Below are 14,081 nucleotides of genomic sequence, written 5' to 3' on the forward strand. Positions count from 1 at the left end.
GCCACTTCAAGAGGGTTCAACAATTTATTGAGGGACTCCACCCCAGTATCCAGATTAATATGGCCAGGGAGTTGGAGATGGATATTTTTTATCAGCAGGTTGTGAGTATCACCAGGATATTAGAGGGCATAGTTTCCCGGGATATGGAGGAGAGAGAGGCTAAGAGATCTCGAGAGACTAGTTCTTATTCGGGCGCTCGTGCCTCAACTGCAATTCGACATGGTAAGGGCCATGCGAGTCGCCCCGTTCATTCATCTCTTCCAGTTGCCAATGGTGATCCAGCCCCTTCTAGGCCCTAAGAGCCTTATTATGCACCGCCAATATCTAGTGCGCCTCATATATGGGGTGTTTCCAGCGGTCAATCCAGCCGACCTTGACCGAGCTAACCATAACAGCCATGTCCTCCGAGAGCTTGTTTCGAGTGTGGCGATACTCGCCACATGGTGAGGGATTGCCTCAAACTTAGTAGGGGTGCGCCTCCATAGACTTATCAGCCGTCGTATGCTCCATCGAGCCCTTAGGCTATGACTATAGCACCAAGAGCTGTCACACCTCCTTTTTTACACACCGAAAGTGATATAAGGGAGTTTTTCCAATTTAAGTGACATTATTCGAAATGAGATTATTTATTTGATTTCAGAGTCACCACTTGGGATAATTTAATTGGTGTCCCAAGTAACCGGTTTATTTTAAATCCCAAATTGAGGAAATTTCGACTTTCCTTTTGAAGTCTGCGAACCAGAAATTCTAAGTAAGGAATTCTGTTAACCCGGGAGAAGGTGTTAGGCATTTCCGGGTTCCGTGGTTCTAGCACGATCGCTTAGCGATTTATACTTTGCTTAAATTGTTTAACTACTCATTTTTAGGACCTATGTGCATTTATCTCTTTACCACTTTTAAATCACTCACTTGATTATTCATAATTAAAGAATTGAGTTATGCGTACGTATACTCTTTTCCTTTAGCGCGTCAAAAATCATGTCACGCGAACGTGTCCACAATTAATAACGTTTTGTTTATTTTATTAAGAAAAGTTTGGTTGAAGTTGCGCGAACGCATCCCTCGAGTCATTTTTAGAATTAAATTTGCGATTATGTTACGCGAACGTATACATAATCACAATGCTAGTCTAAATCGAGTCTAAAGCAAACTACGGGTATTTAAAGAATTAATTACATCTAAGTTTATATTAACTAAAACAGGGCCATGGGTAATTTTAGCGAAAATGGCACACCTCTAACTATTTTTTTTTAAAAAAAGATTAATCTTGATTGAACATCCGAACTTTAAACTCAAAGTTGTTGAGTAGCGCATAGAGCCCAAGCAGAAGGCCCCAAGCTGATCACAGAAAAGTAACTGGGCCAATTGCAGGCCCATGGAATTAATACAAACTTCCCTTATCCTTTTCTTTTAAGACCAAAAAAGGGTATCAACACTTATTGGGCTCAGAATACTGAGCCGAGATGCAAGTTATGTAATTGAACCCAAGGCTAAACCCAAAGGAAATTAGTAGTTGAAGCCCAAACATTACTGCTACACAAATTTATAAATAAACGAACAATTGATTCTGCCACTAAAGGAAGCTGGAGCCTTAACCATATTGATTAACATAAAGCTGGAGACTCGATGGAAGTTAGAATTTTTCAAGACCTTCATTTGATAAAAAAAACGCAGCAGCCATACTTTTCAAACAAATTAAAACCAAAGCCCAATGTTTAATTACAACAAAAGATAAAACTATTCTAATTCAATAATTCGTTTGCGGAGCATTTAACAGCATCGGATTTTGAATAAGAAACTGTTCATGAGCTACATAGTGTATTTGGTGTATTATTTCCATTGATTTTTAACAAAAGTCACCAAAATAAATAAAGCTTGAAACTAGTACATAAAAAATCTAGAATACTAACCAAAGTCACTATTATTCTAATAGATTTAACATGCCAATACAAATAGTAGTATTTGTTTGTTTCCTTTTCCCGACTTATCAGCAGTGCATCAGAAAGGTTGAATTAGAAAGCTCCTAAGTGGATTGAAAAAGAAACACCAAAACTACAATCCTTATATCATGTTCAAAGCTTTATGGAAACTGGAAAAAATATTTAATAAGCAGAATTTATGCACAAGCTAAATCTTGAAAAAAGAACATTGAGTTGGACTAAATTTGTGTTGAAAATCTTGTAGTAATATTTCAACACTCAAATATCATAATGTGAGGTAAAAATAGGTAAAACCATTTATTAATTAACAAAAACTCATTCAAATCCATCAATAGCTTATTCTGTCAACTCAGAATCTTAACAGAGCAAAACGAATCAAGAACAAACGAAAAAAAGTAACAGAACTTAAACATAGACAAAGAACACTTTATCAATAGGAGAATCAATAGGTATTACAGCAAAATTTCATCCTTGATTCAAATATAAGTTAGAATTTACATACCTCAAGCAAAGAAACAGACTTGGCAAAACCAAATAAAAGCTACAAGAACGAAGAAGAAGAAGCTCAGCAGATCAGCAGTACGAATCCAAAGAAATCAATAGCAAATCCACAGCTTTGAGAACCAGAAATAGACTCAATCCAAACCCATTCTCGCACAATCAGAATCTTACACCTTTTCTGGATTTGGTTTGAAACAAAATAAACTTCAAATCGACAAACAAACTCAAACCATACTTTTATTTCTTTTTTTTTTGAATAGAGGCAGACTAAATTTTTTAAAGGAAAAGAAAAGGGCTTGAAGAGTATGACAACTCTAAGAACCCTAGAAAAATCTTTCACTCTCGAAATTTTTTTCAAACTTTTCTTCCGTTTTTTTATCCCCCTCTTTTTTTTTTAACTTAGAAGAGTTACCTCATATATATAGTCTTCAAGATCTTCAAGAAATCTGCCCAAAAATTCGAAAAATCTCCCAAAATTCCGAACACTTTTGGGACAAATGGAGGGCGTGGATTGATTTACATCTATCCACGACTCCCATTCGTCCAACAATTGTCCTTTTGAATCCGAAATCGTGCTATTTGGGAGAGAAAAATTCGTACTCCCTACTGACAAAAACCGTTTGGGAATCAAATGACGTGGAGGGGGGACCATTTTGAGCGAACTCGGATGAGTGATGGTAAGTCAAGGTGAGGTAGATGATGAACAGTGGACTCGGCACCGCATCTGATTTTTCTAGGTTTAGGGTCAAATGGGGGAACACATTATAAGAGGGGTTTTATATTAAGACCAAATGGGCGGGTTATTTTGGCGGGTCTGCCCGGTTTGGGCTGGGGCGGGCTGGTAAGAAAGGGGTTCTGTAGGCCGAATTTGGGTGTGTTTAAAAATGGCCCAAAACTAAATTAAAACCCTTGTCTTCAATTAACTTCTTTTATTCTTTTTTCTTTTCTTTTTATCTCTTTTTTAATTAAAAATCCTAAATTATTTAAAATATAAAATTAAACTAATTAACTAATTATAGTAATTGTAACATTAATTAAATCTATATTAAAAGTGAAAAATAAATAAACTAAAAAAAAAACTAAAGGACAAAAATGCAAAAATGAGCTATTTTTTGTGATTTTCAAATTTTATAAAATAAATAATTACTAATTAATTCTAAAAAAAGTAAAAACAAATCCTAAATGAAATGCATGATATTTTTGGTATTTTCATGATTTAAATAAAAATTAAGAAAGCAAGAAAATGTAAATAAGTAATAAAATCTACAAAATTCCTAAAAATGGCCAGTAATCAATAAAAAACCTATTTTCTTAGATTTTGTAGGAGTATTTCATGTATGGAAAAAATCACGTGCTCACAGCTGCCCCTCTTTGATCGAAGACACGAAGCGTTTTCGAGCAAAGATAAAATGAGCAATTATGAGGGATTTTTGCCCATTTGAAACTCCACGAGAAGCATTTTTGAAAAAGAGTCTGGCCGAACCTTGCTTCAAAGGTTGTCTACATATCCTTGGCGATAAAGGAATCAGGTCAGTGTAGTTCTAGAAGTTTTGGTAGCTGGGACTACCGGGAAGCTGCGATTTCACTGTTGTTGTTGCCGTTTCTGCTTGCTGAGCTCCTTATTACACGAAAAAGGAAAATCTAAAGCTAAGCTAGCTAGGCCTATATATCTCTTAAAACTTGATCTTGAGTCTTAGCTGATTTTGTTGAGGACCCCGATCTAAATCTTGATGCTCGTCATCTGTAGGTGCTGGTTCTTTCTTCAGCTTTGGATTAAGGCGGGACATGCGAAGCTTGCGACTTCAATCATATCCTGAGCAGTCCACGTCTTCCTCCGCTCTAGCACTCTAAGTTTACTTCTTTTTTGTTCTTTTCTTCTTTTGGATTGAGACTCATTCTTTTGGCCGTCTCAGACCTTGTGCCTTGAGGCCAAACCTGCTCAGACACCAAAACAAACAAACGAATGAAATTTTTCTGCCCCAGTTTTCACTATGAAAATTTCGTGAGTTATTTGTAACTAAAATCTAAACTATTTCTTTTTTTTTTTGATAAAATAAAGATTATGTGTCTTTAGGAGAAAGAAATTAGGGAGTGGGGCCCTAACGTTAGCAAAAGGCGACTAGGGAATGGAGGCCCTATGTCTATAATCTCAACTCAGGGATTGGAGCCCTAATATTGGCAAAAGGCGACTAGGGAATGGAGGCCCTATGTCTAAAATTCTCAACTCAGGGATTGGAGCCCTAATGTTGGTAAAAGGCGACTAGGGAATGGAGGCCCTATGTCTAAAATCTCAACTCAGGGATTGGAGCCCTAATGTTGGCAAAAGGCGACTAGGGAATGAAGGCCCTATGTATAAAATCTCAACTCAGGGATTGGAGCCTTAATGTTGGTAAAAGGCGACTAGGGAATGGAGGCCCTATGTCTAAAATTTCAACTCAGGGATTGGAGCCCTAATGTTGGCAAAAGGCGACTAGGGAATGGATGCCCTATGTCTAAAATCTCAACTCAGTGATTGGAGCCCTAATGTTGGCAAAAGACGACTAGGGAATGGAGGCCCTATGTCTAAAATCTCAACTCAAGGATTGGAGCCCTAATGTTGGTAAAAGGCGACTAGGGAATGGAGGCCCTACGTCTAAAATCTCAACTCAGGGATTGGAGCCCTAATGTTGGCAAAAGGCGACTAGGGAATGGAGGCCCTATGTCTAAAATCTCAACTCAGGGATTGGAGCCCTAATGTTGGTAAAAGGCGACTAAGGAATGGAGGCCCTATGTCTAAAATCTCAACTCAGGGATTGGAGTCCTAATGTTGGTAAAAGGCGACTAGGGAATGGAGGCCCTATGTCTAAAATCTCAACTCAGAGATTGGAGCCCTAATGTTGGTAAAAGGGTAAAAGATTGAGGTCGGGAGTCCCAAGCTAACATATATATATTATTTTTTATTATTATTAATTTTTTTTATTTTTATTTTTTCAATTTTCATTTTCAATAAAATGCGGGAAAGAAACTTGGAGTGAACTTCCCTTATTTGGAGTGGTTGCTGCGGCAAGCTGTTTCTAGCTCTTGCGCATCTTTTCCCTTTCGGTTGCACCTGCTTCTCGAACGGTTGCTTTGGGTTACACCTATTTCAACTTTTCAAACAAAGAACAATTGTTAGTTTGAAACGGTGGTTGGTTTTGTGGCCTTGATTGTGTTGATCACTTGATCTCGGCCCAACTCTCTCTTGGTGAGAACCTCTGCTGCTTGCGGGCTCGCTGAAAACTGATCTCTATCCTTATAACCGAAGAGCTCAACTTTTCAAAATTTCTCATGACGACTTATAGGCTTTGGCCCTTTTCATTTTATTCTGCCTCTAGGGGCTTTGACTTGGGATTTCTTTTCATTTTCAATAAATTCTGACTTCAAAGCATCAGTTATCATGGCCAGTCAGGATCGACTTGATGCACCCGCTGAGGCTGGGAACTTTTATTTGGACTTGGATTTTATTAAGCAGAACCCTGTAAAACCAATCTTGCCACCTTTTCTTTGCATTAGCTTCAGAACAAAGTTAGACCGAAGGGATTCAAGGAAAAGTTAACAAAGGACAAGAAAATGAATTTAAAGGAGAAGTGTCCCTTTCGGGGAGGAAGGACGGACTTATTTGGGGTGCATGCAGACTTCAAATAGACATGACATGCTTCTTGGACTAGACAACCGATCCGCACAACTATCCCAACTTCTCATAAACCCATTGCGACCCGTGTTTCAAAACCAAGAAAACTTGCCAGGACTCTTTCAATACCAATGGTGGTGAAGGGTTTCTTCTCTTCGATCAACGGCGCCCTTTGCGGGTTTTCGCCAATTGACCTCTCTCATTTCTCTTCTAACTATCGCCTTATAGTACTCTTTACAAGTTTTCACTAACAAGACTCTCTCATTTTCAATTTCTCTGCTCACCGTCATCTTATGGTGCCCGTATGTTTTCACCAATAAGACTCTCTCATTTTATTTCTCTCATTTTAATTGTATCAGATCCAAACAGTTGTGTTTTCTAGTTCTGATGCCTTTGCCGATTGATCAGAAGGACTTGAACACGGTTTGGGTAAAAAGAATCTGGATGAAATTACAACTTTGGAACCGTTCAGGTAGGCGTCATTGCCGAACCATCCTAACATCTTCCCCGGTTTCGCTTTTGGGGAAAATTGGATTTTTGTTTTGGTGTGACTGAACCCCAGAGAGAGGCTGCCTACGTATCTTTTCGTAATCAAGTCGAATGTAGTTCAGGAAGTAATATCTTTTTTTTTGCAAACGTCTTCGAGTTCCAAAGAGGGTAATGAAGGAAAGGTAACCATCTCAATGGGTTAGCAAAGGATTGGAGTGTTTGGGGTAGCGAGAATGAAAGCCTTCGTCATCCCAATCGGGCAATGTTGTCACTGTAGAAAGATTAGACATAGTACCTTTTGACCGCGTCTGCGTTCACAGCTGCCTCAGGGTCGTTTCCTTCGATATCTCCCAGATATAACGCTCCTCTTGGTAATATCTTTCGGATAATGTATGGGCCTTTCCAATTAGGAGCAAATTTGCCTTTTGATTCCTGATGATGGGGAAGAATATGCCTCAGAACGAGTTGCCCTACTTCAAAATTGATAGGACGCACTTTCTTGTTATAGGCACGGGCCATTCTTTGTTGATACAACTGCCCGTGGCAAACTGCGGCCATCCGCTTTTCGTCAATCAAGGCCAACTGTTACAAACGAGTTTTGACCCACTCACTGTCTTCAATTTCAGCTTCCACAATGATCGGGAGAGAAAGGATTTCGACCTCCGTGGGTATTACGGCTTCAGTTTCGTAAACCAAAAGATACGGGGTTGCTCCGATCGATGTGCGCACCATAGTGCGATATCCCAACAATGCAAAAGGCAGCTTTTCATGCCACTGCCTGGAACTTTGGATCATCTTTCTCAAAATCTTTTTGATGTTCTTGTTTGCTGCTTCGACGACACCATTGGCTTTAGGGCGATAGGGAGTAGAATTCCGATGCGTTATCTTGAACTGTTCGCATATCTCCCCCATCAAATGACTATTCAAATTTGCAGCATTGTCTGTAATAATAGTTGCTGGGATACTGAAATTATAGATAAGATTGGAGAGCACGAAATCTACCACGGCTTTCTTGGTGATAGATTTGAGAGTGATGGCTTCAACCCACTTCGTGAAGTAGTCAATGGCAAATAGTATGAATCGGTGCCCATTTAAGGCTTTCGGCTTGATTGGCCCGATGACATCCATACCCCAAGCAACAAATGGCCAAGGTGCTGACATGGGATGCAGTTCTGTGGGAGGTGCGTGAATCAAATCACCGTGCACCTGACATTGATGACACTTCCAAACAAAACTAAAGAAGTCTTTTTCCATGGTTATCCAGTAATAGCCTGCTCGAAGGATTTTCTTTGCTAAAACATACCCGTTCATGTGGGGTCCGCATACTCCCGCGTGTACCTCATGCATGATTCTTCCAGCCTCCTCTGCGTCAACACATCTTAACAAGTTGAGGTCCGGAGTTCTTTTGTACAAGATGTCACCACTCAAAAAGAAACCACTCGCGTGCCGCCTAATGGTTCTCTTCTGGTCTCCACTGGCTTGCTCAGGGTATTCTTATGTTTTCAAAAACCTTTTGATGTCATGATACCATGGCTGGGTATTGGAGTTGTTTCAACCGTATTACAATAACCATGCCTTTCCCGAATTTGGATTTCCAAGGGATCAATGCGGGCATTGCCTGGGTATGGCAGCATTGAGGCTAAAGCGGCGAGTGCATCAGCTAATTCATTGTGGCAGCGAGGAATGTACCTGAACTCTATTGACTTGAATCGTTTGCCATGTTCTTCCACATGTTGCCTATAAGGAATAAGCTTGACATCTCGGGTTTCCCATTTCCCTTGAGCTTGTCGGATAATCAAATCTGAGTCTCCCATGATTACCAGTTCTTCGACATCTTGGTCGATTGCCATGTTCATACCCATAATGCAAGCTTCGTACTCGGCAATGTTGTTTGTGCAGAAAAACCGGAGCCTAGCTGTGGCCAGATAATGCTGGCCGGTGGGCGAGATTAAGATTGCCCCAATTCCAACACCTTTTGGGTTTACCGCTCCATTGAAAAACATTTTCCAAGCATTCATTTCTTTGGATATCGCCTCAACCAAGTTTACCTCTTCATATGGGAAGTAAGTATTCAAAGGCTGGTATTATCATCGACCAGATTTTCATCGAAATGGTCTGCTAATGCCCGGGCTTTCATTGCAGTGCGAGTGACGTAGACTATGTCAAATTCGGTGAGCAAGATCTGCCACTTTGCTAACCTCCTAGTGGGCATTGGTTTCTGGAATATGTACTTTAAAGGGTCCAACCTGGTAATGAGGTAGGTGGTGTAGGCCAGCAGGTAATGCCTTAGCTTCTGAGCAACCCATGTTAAAGCACAACAAGTTCTTTCCAACAAGGTATATTTGGCCTCGTAGCTTGTGAAATTTTTGCTCAAATAGTAGATTGCCTGTTCCTTCCTCCCGGTCACGTCATGTTGTCCGAGGACGCATCCAAAAGAATTCTCCAAGACTATCAGATATAAGAAAAGAGGCCTTCCTAGTTCAGGCGGGACCAATACTGGCGGGTTCGACAAGTATTCTTTGATTTTGTTAAAAGCTTCTTCGCACTAGCCTGTCCATTTAATCACTGCGTCTTTCTTTAACAGCTTAAAAATGGGTTCACATGTGGATGTCAACTGGGCAATGAATCGGCTGATGTAGTTCAATCTTCCGAGCAAACTCATGATATCTTTCTTGGTTCTTGGAGGAGGCAAATCTCGAATGGACTTTATCTTGGTTGGTCTAACTCGATGCCCCTCCGACTGACTATGAATCCCAAAAGTTTGCCAGATGGAACTCCGAATGCACATATGACTGAATTCAGCTTCAGATCATATTTATGCAGCCGCTCGAAATTTTTTCTCAAATCCCGCGTATGGTCATCTTGAGTCTTGGACTTGATGATCACGTCGTCCACATACATCTCTATCTCTTGGTGCATCATATTATGGAAAATGGTTGTCATGGCTCTCATGTAGGTTGCCCCGTCATTCTTTAGACCAAAAGGCATAACCCTGTAACAATAGGTTCCCCAAGGTGTCGTAAATGCTGTCTACTCTGCATCTTCCTCGTCCATTAGGACTTGATGATATCCAACGTAACAATCCAAAAAAAGCTGTATCGCATGTTTGGCACAATTGTCAACGAGGATGTGGATATTTGGCAAAGGGAAATTATCCTTAGGACTTGATTTGTTTAGGTCCCTGTAATCCATACACACTCGGGTTTTCCCGTCTTTCTTTGTATCGGAACTACATTGGCTAACCAAGTGGTGTATCGAACCACTCGGATCACTCTAGCTTTCAACTATTTTGTGACCTCTTCTTTGATCTTGTCACTGATATCAGTTTTAAACTTTCTCTGTTTTTGCTGAACAGGGGGATAATCAGGGTAAGTTGGCAACTTGTGAACCACCAAATCAACACTGAGTCCTGGCATGTCGTCATATGACCAAGCAAACACGTCTTTGAACTCAAACAAGAGTTGGACCAAAGCATCCCTAGTTCTTTCATTCGCGTGAATGCTTATCATTGTCTCTTGGACCTCTTCTGAATTACCCAAATTTACTGGCTCGGTATCATTTAAGATTGGCTTAGGCTTATTCTCAAATTGCTCCAGTTCTCAATTTATTTCTCTAAAAGTCTCTTCTTCATCATACTCTGGTTCTTGGTTCATTATTTCACAGTTAGACAGCGTATTTGGATCTGGGCATGAAGTCTGCAAGCATGTCATGTCATTTAAAGCTGCATTATTAGAACTGAAATAGAAAACAAAGAGAAAAATAACCAAATCAGAAAGAATAAAGCAAATTGGACGATGAAATATTGATTTCATTTCATTGAATTTGAAGATAACGGGGTTTACATTGGAAATTAAAAGACAGGAAACTAAAGAAAACATCCGAGTTACACCCTGAAATAACTCGTGATGCAGGAAAAGGTGGCAGGACAGGTCTACCGGGACTCCCGCCTGATCAGGAATGGCGTAGCCTTCCAATTCTGTAGCTTGGCATTAGGTCCCATATACAGCACCTCAGCGGTGCTCGATCCTTCCCCTGGTTGAACCATGTGGGCTTCATACAGTATCTTCCTCATGGCCCCACATATTTCTTCGGCCGTAAAGGCCTTATCTTCCTCATTGTATTATGGCTCGATAAACGTTCTGTAGAGATGCGGCACCGGCTGAGGCAAGACCCAACCATCATTCTTTCTATCATTTGCCCATTTTACATCATCTGGAGTGGGTCGGAAGCCTATCCCGAAGAACTTTTCACTGGCTGCCAGGGTAAAAGGTTCAGTTATTCCTTGCAATGATTTTCCGAGCCCCTTCCCTGGTTTGAAACCATGTCTGATCATTTCTTTGGCCACCATGATTGATGCATTAGAAAGAAAGGGTTGAGGGCAAGGGTTTCCCTCTTCGTACTGGTCTGCGACCACAATTTCAAAGGCTTGATAAATTATGTGCTCACTCCCCTCTTTTGCTTCAAGACATGGGACTGATGGGTCCCGATAAATTGATTGCTCGTCTTCCCCGTGGACTACAATCTCTTGATTTTCATGCTCAAATTTTACCATCTGATGGAGGGTAGAGGGTACAAACCCTGCTGCATGAATCCATGGCCTCCCCAAAAGAAAATTGTAGGATGTGTCCATGTCTAGAACCTGGAAGGTTACTTCAAAGTCTACTGGGCCGATGATCAGAATCAGATCAATTTCTCCAATCGTGTCCCTTTTTATACCATCGAAAGCTCGTACACAGACATTATTAGGTCGAATTCTTTCGGTCCGAATTTCCATGCGTTGTAGAGTTGAGAGTGGGCAGATGTCTATCCCAGATCCTCCGTCCAACATAACCCTTTTCACATAGTACCCTCGCATTTGACTGTCAGGTGCAGGGCTTTGTTATGCGCGACCCCTTCTAGGGGCAAGTCATTTTTGCTGAAGGAAATCTGGTTAATTGCGAAAAACCTTTCTGCCATCCTCTCCAACTGTTCTATAGAAGTTTCAATAGGAACATATGCTTCGTTAAGTGTCTTGATCAATACCTTCTGATGTTCAGTGGAGTTCATCAGCAAAGCCAACAAGGAGACTTGTTCAAGAAATTTTCGAAGCTGTTCGATCACCTTATAATCCGCCATTTTAATCTTTTGAAAGAAAGTCTCCGCTTCTTCAACACTCACGGGCTTCTTAGATGGGAAGCGTTTTCGAGTGGCGTTGTTCACCTCTTCCAAGTTAGAATACTTTTCAACAGGGTTATTTTCTTGGACTTCTCCTGAGATTTCTTTGCCCTTATAGGTCACCACCATTTTGTTGTAATTCCAGGGCACAACAGTAGGATCCGTCATGGGCTTTTGCGGTGCGCGACCAATAACCACAAGCTCACTCAGACTTGGTGGATTAATTGGCCCCCCATCACATAAGCTCCCTTGGGCACATATATTTGGGTTGCCCTGTTTAGCTCGAATCTTTTAGGAGGACTCAAAGTTATCTATTTTTCTTTGTGGCCTCGATCGACATAGATAGCAAAATCTTTAGGAGGCGTTTCCCCAATTCCCGCTTCGACTTTCTTTGCTGATTTTGGAGGGGTGATTTTGTTCTTTTCCTCCCCTTTGTCTTGCTTCGGGGTAGCTTTTGGTTTCTTTTCTGCGTCAGTAATGACAATGATGGCCTTCAATATTGGGTCAAATTCCTTATCCTCATAAATCATCCCGATTACTTGCCCATTGTTGTGGGCTGGTAGTGGGTTATTAGTCACATTGGGGACATCCTCATCCCTTAGCACTATCTTCCTTTGTTCTATCAAATTCTCCACTGCTCTCTTCAGAGTCCAGCAATCATCAGTGTCGTTCCCTTCTGCCCCTGAGTGATAGGCGCATCGGGCACCAGCTCTGTAAGCGGGAGATGCTGGGTTTTGCCTAGTTTGAGGAACCGGCTGTAGCAGACCCATTTGGACAAGCTTTGGGAAAAGGCTGGAGTAGGATTCGTCGATTGGTGTGAAATTTGGCCTTTTAGGTGGTTCACGAGGGGGAAAATTATTTTGTGGAGGACGGGGGTTGTAGTGGTTTTGGTAAGGAGGTTGATTTCTAGGAAATGGAGCTTGGTTACGGTAGGCTTGTTGCTGTGGGCGGACATAAGATTGAGCATTCATGACCGTGTATGGATGACGAGCATAGGCCATGTCTTGGTGGGGGTAATAGTGTTGTGGGGTCCTTTCTGGGAAAAGGGATCTGGGAGTACGGTATTTTCTTACGCCTGACGCTGCCATGGACGTTTCTTCCTTCTTTTTGCCTTTCGCTATTCCTCCAGACCCACCCTGAATGGCTTGGGAAGTAGCTCTGATAGTGTATTGGCTTAGAATCCGACCCGTTTTCAACCCATTTTCAACCATTTCGCCAATCTTGATGGCTTTAGTAAACGGTTTACCCATAGCAGACATCATATTTTGGAAGTAGTCGGCTTCCTGAGCTTGTAAAAAAACTGTGACTATTTCGACCTCATCCATCGGAGGTTTTACCCAAGATGCTTGCTCTCGCCATTTAACTGCGTACTCTCGGAAGCTTTCTGAGGATTTCTTCTTTAAGTTTGTCAATGAGTTCCTATCTGGAGCAATATCAATGTTGTACTGGAACTGCTTGACGAAATCTCTAGCAAGATCATCCCAGATATGCCACCGGGACATATCTTGGTCCATGTACCACTTAGATGCGATGCCAACTAGACTTTCTCCGAAATAGGCCATCAGGAGTTCTTCCTTTCCATCGGCTCCTCGCAGCTGGTTGCAATATCTCTTGAGATGAGCAATAGGATCACCGTGCCCATCATACTTCTCAAATTTTGGGGTTTTGAATCCCAATGGTAGATGCACATGAGGGAACATACATAAGTCAGCATAGGATACACTTTTCTGCCCACTCAAACCTTGTATGCTTTTGAGACTCTATTCCATACTCCTCATCTTCCTCACAATCTCTTCTTGCTCAGGGGTTTTGGTAGTCTTTTATTGACCCACAGTGAACTCATATCGGGGTGGTTGAGAGTAAGTGTAGGTGGGAAACTGTGCAGGTTCCAGTGGGAGAGATGGTGTTTGGAAGGTGAAGGATGATGGGTCAAAGCTGGGCCTAGGCAGCGTAGGCTGTGTAGTAGCTGAGCACGGCGGAGTAGTGAAAATATTTGAAGCCGCTCCTGAAGCTAATACCTAGGGGCAAACCTCAGAAGGTGTTCCAACAAAGTGGGCCGAGATGGTAGTATATCCGAGTGGGGTATTGGGGTGACTGATCGGGATATTGGAGGTTCCACCTACCCTAGGAAAAAGCTCGGGAAATCCGGGGATCACACTTGGTGGCTCTCTTCCGTTTGACCAAGAATCCCACATTTCCATTATACGGAGACGCAGTAACCTATTTTCCTCGGCATCTGCCGATTCCAAAGTTGGGATGCCCGAGATCGGACTCTCATCCGTGATAGGAACTGTTGGCAGAGTGATTTCTGAAGACATTTCAATGCTACCTTTCGACCTCGTGAAGTA

The 14,081-nt window shown here is 41.6% G+C and overlaps 1 protein-coding gene across 1 annotated transcript; it reads right to left on the minus strand.

Moving 5' to 3' along the window:
- Positions 1–12,044: 12,044 nt before the first annotated feature.
- Positions 12,045–13,433, minus strand: LOC138890335 (uncharacterized). The gene has a single exon (XM_070173714.1). It carries the CDS (start codon positions 13,431–13,433, stop codon positions 12,045–12,047), a length of 1,389 nt encoding a protein of 462 aa, XP_070029815.1.
- Positions 13,434–14,081: the final 648 nt, after the last annotated feature.

The sequence above is a fragment of the Nicotiana sylvestris genome, chromosome 4, assembly GCF_000393655.2.
Source record: "Nicotiana sylvestris chromosome 4, ASM39365v2, whole genome shotgun sequence".
Classification (NCBI taxonomy): domain Eukaryota; kingdom Viridiplantae; phylum Streptophyta; class Magnoliopsida; order Solanales; family Solanaceae; genus Nicotiana; species Nicotiana sylvestris.

Bases quoted from the DNA above. Each gene is read 5' to 3' on its own strand.
- LOC138890335 (XM_070173714.1), bottom strand. From the start codon at position 13,433: ATGTTCCCTCATGTGCATCTACCATTGGGATTCAAAACCCCAAAATTT.